The sequence below is a fragment of the Chenopodium quinoa genome, unplaced genomic scaffold (assembly GCF_001683475.1).
Source record: "Chenopodium quinoa cultivar QQ74 unplaced genomic scaffold, ASM168347v1, whole genome shotgun sequence".
NCBI classification, from domain to species: Eukaryota; Viridiplantae; Streptophyta; class Magnoliopsida; order Caryophyllales; family Amaranthaceae; genus Chenopodium; species Chenopodium quinoa.
In genome coordinates, this window is record NW_018744369.1 from 911,489 (window position 1) to 914,981 (window position 3,493).

The window sequence follows — 3,493 nt, forward strand, 5'->3', positions numbered from 1 at the left end:
ATATACACCCGGGTGCACGGTGCACGCATCAAAAGGTAGTTTTTGCTCATTTACTGATTTAATGTGTAATAATCATTAAAATGAGCAAACAATACCCTTTAGTGCACCGTGTACCCGGGTATATATACAATGAATTAAAAATTAGTCCAACTTATTAAAATTATGACAATCTAAAAAACTAACATATAGAAAAATAGAAACACTTATTTTTTTTTTGGTTTATTGTCACGGAGTAAAAAAAAAGGAATACTTAAAATAAAACGGTGCCGAACAATAATTCTTATTTATTTTTATTTCTCATTTAACAAATATAAAATTATATTACACGAAGTTACCAATGCTAATTCTCGTTATTTGATTAAAAAACAAGGAAAAAAAGAAAAGAATGGCTTGAGAATTACCTAGTAATCCATACAAGTCCCGACTATACCCATCATCAAAAGAGAGAGAGAGAGTCTACTTCAAATGTTATCAAATGTTTAATTTAACTCTCACCTTTAATTAAATACTTACATGTGTTCATTGGGATTTGGGAATGAGATGCCTCAACCTCAACACTTCCTCTCAAATATAAGGTCCTTTTTTAATTAGTCCAATTCACACTAGTAGAAAAAACGTAATGGCAAGCAGTTCAAATCCCCTAATGGGAAGCGGTTTTGAACCGCATGCCCTTAGGGGGCTTGCCATTTGGGCTTTTAAATGACAAGCGGTTATTTGTAGTGAAAGGGCAACGGTTTTGGCGGCAAACCGCTGCCCATCATGGCTTAAAAAAATAAAAAAAAAAACTTTAATTTTTTTTTTCACAGAAATTGATACACAAAAATAAAACATATGTATAAAAATATATATTTCCATAATTAGTTGTAATATTACATTATAATTCAACACCAAAAAAAAATAATAATAAACACTAGTAGAAAAAAGTCACTTCCACCACCGCCACCATCGCCACCGGCCCACCACCGTAACCATCACAACCACCGCCACCAGCCTTTGACCGCCTTCCTTTAAATCAGCTTCAGATTTACGTTTCTTCTCGCCCTAGAAAATCAATTTCACCAAAATAGATAACAAACAAAACCAAATTCAACAAAAATCTTCAACAAATCAATTAATATAAACAAATTCGAATTCAATCAAACACAAATTTCTAGAAAATATAAAAAAACCCTCATCCCCCGGGCCACCACGACCTATACCTCACCACATAATTAAAAAAAATCTAGCAAAAATTACTTAAAAAACAAACTAAAAGATAGAAAAAAGGGAACATACCTTGAATTCCACCAAAACCTTGAAATTGCCTTAAAATTTGGGTTTTAATGGTCAAATTCGACCATGAAAACTCTAGATGTAGAGTTTTCACGGTCGAATTTGACATGAAAAACCATAAAATTTGAAGTTCGTGAGATCGAAACAAAGCTCATCAAAGTGGGTGTTGTTGGTGTTGCGGGCAGTGGTTGTTGTGAGATCGAAAAGAATAAGAAAAAAAAGACTCACCATTTTTGTGGGCTTAAGAACAGAAGCTCGAAAAGAAAGAGGGATTTCATGGTGTAAATACAAAAATTCGCCATGAGAAATAAGAGAGGAGAGAGAAATGAAGGAGATTGAGAATGGTGGGGATGAAATGAGGGGAAAGGAGAGAGAAGAAGAGAGAGCGTGAGGAGGAGGAGAGGAGAAAGAAATGAGCGTGAGAAATAAGAGAGGATAGAGAAGAAGAAGAGGTGGCGTGCGGAGGAAGAGAGGAGAGAGAACCCCGCTTTTAGGCTTTTTTTAGCAAATGGCAAGCAATTCAATGTCCACACCGCTTGCCATTTACATTTCGGCAGACGGTTCACGTAAAATTTGCTTGCCATTTGCTTAACTAGGGAAGTTCAAAGTGTGGTCCAGATAGCACCAAACCACAATTTTGAAACCTTATGACAATAAAAGCAATAATCCTTAGCTGTGTTTAAGTATTATTAACTCTCTTTATCTAAAAATTTGTTGAAATCTCTAATTTTCTATCAATATAGGACACTTAGTATTTACACATTCGTTTTTAATTTGTCCTATATTAGTTTACATACATTTCCTTTATAAAAAATATCTCCTTATTATTTTAATGCATCTCTCTTATGCAATTATCTCTCACATTTATTTCATATTGTTTTTACATATAAATAATACTCCGTATCTCATAATCTCTTTTTACATCTATTTTGGCAATAGAATAAAAGTTGTTAACTAAATAAACAATGATCACCTAAAACTATGTGTCATGATAATAATAATTGTAAAAATTAATATGGAACGAGGAAGGGAGTAATTCTTTATACATACATGTCACAAATCATGCATCTAAATCTTATATGAATGACTTGCCCCCTATTCCCCTAAGGACTGTTTGTTGGCTTTATCAAGTGCACCTAACATTTTGATAAGCAAGATGTTTTATACACACGAAGTATAAACTAATCAAGCAAATTGATGTTTGAACACCATTGTATGGTCAACTCTTGCACTAATAATGTTATAATATCTCAATCTTCACAAAGTGGCTTTTTGGAATACGAAAATGAACTCCCAATATAAATCTTTATTTTAATGAAGAAGGGTACCTTCCAATTCAATGACATACATATCACCCTCCTTAATAAATAATTATAACTCAAATCTCATTAATTAATGTATGTTGCCGTCCTAAACAAAAAGTCAACGCTACACATATCAAATGGAATTTACAATTTAAAATAATTGTCAACTTTTGCAACAATAATAATAATAATAATCAAAATTTAAACTAAATCTAAGTTTGAAAACTATCAACATTACAATATGTTTTGTTAAAAGTCTTCCAAGTGGTAAAATTGACTACAACCGGAGAACAAATAGCCTTCAAAAGATACTCCTTTTTCTTCCACCCTTTAACTTCATACTTCACATCAACCCTCACCCTAACCTCCAAGTCCAAATGCCCGGCCATCGTCTCGTTCCTTATCTCCGATGCAACACCCTTATCGGACACCACCACGTCGTGTGCAACCGGATGAGCGGTGAAGAATGTGCTATTCCGGTGGTGCACCGTGTAAGGGTTCTCTGCCTCATACGTCAAGCTATAACCATTTAAATGGTACACCGAGACCACGACTTTATTGTACGTGATATCATATTTTGGATCATTGTTTTGTGAATGAACAATGAAGATGAACTTAGCATTGAGGTGATTCGTGGCGTTGAATTTGTACTCGTTGATGGCGCCTTGCTCGACGGAGAAGGATGGAAACACCATGTGATCGGAATACCAAGCGATGAAAACGGTTGCCCCTCCTAGAAGAATTAAATTCACAATGATGATTATAACACAAACTTTTCTAGCCATTTTTTGTGATCATTTGTGAGATGTAAATATTTTTTGGGTTGAAAATAATATTGATCAATGCAATTGTAAAGTACATATTAAGATTATTAAGCAAGAGCATGTGATTAGATGAAGCATAAAAAGAAAGAGTAA

General features: G+C 33.9%; 1 protein-coding gene across 1 annotated transcript; it reads right to left on the bottom strand.

Moving 5' to 3' along the window:
- Positions 1-2,788: 2,788 nt before the first annotated feature.
- On the bottom strand, positions 2,789-3,271 carry LOC110696810 (uncharacterized protein At1g08160-like). Its single transcript, XM_021874146.1, has one exon. The coding sequence runs from the start codon at positions 3,269-3,271 to the stop codon at positions 2,789-2,791; it is 483 nt and encodes a 160-aa protein (XP_021729838.1).
- Between the last annotated feature and the right edge of the window lie 222 nt (positions 3,272-3,493).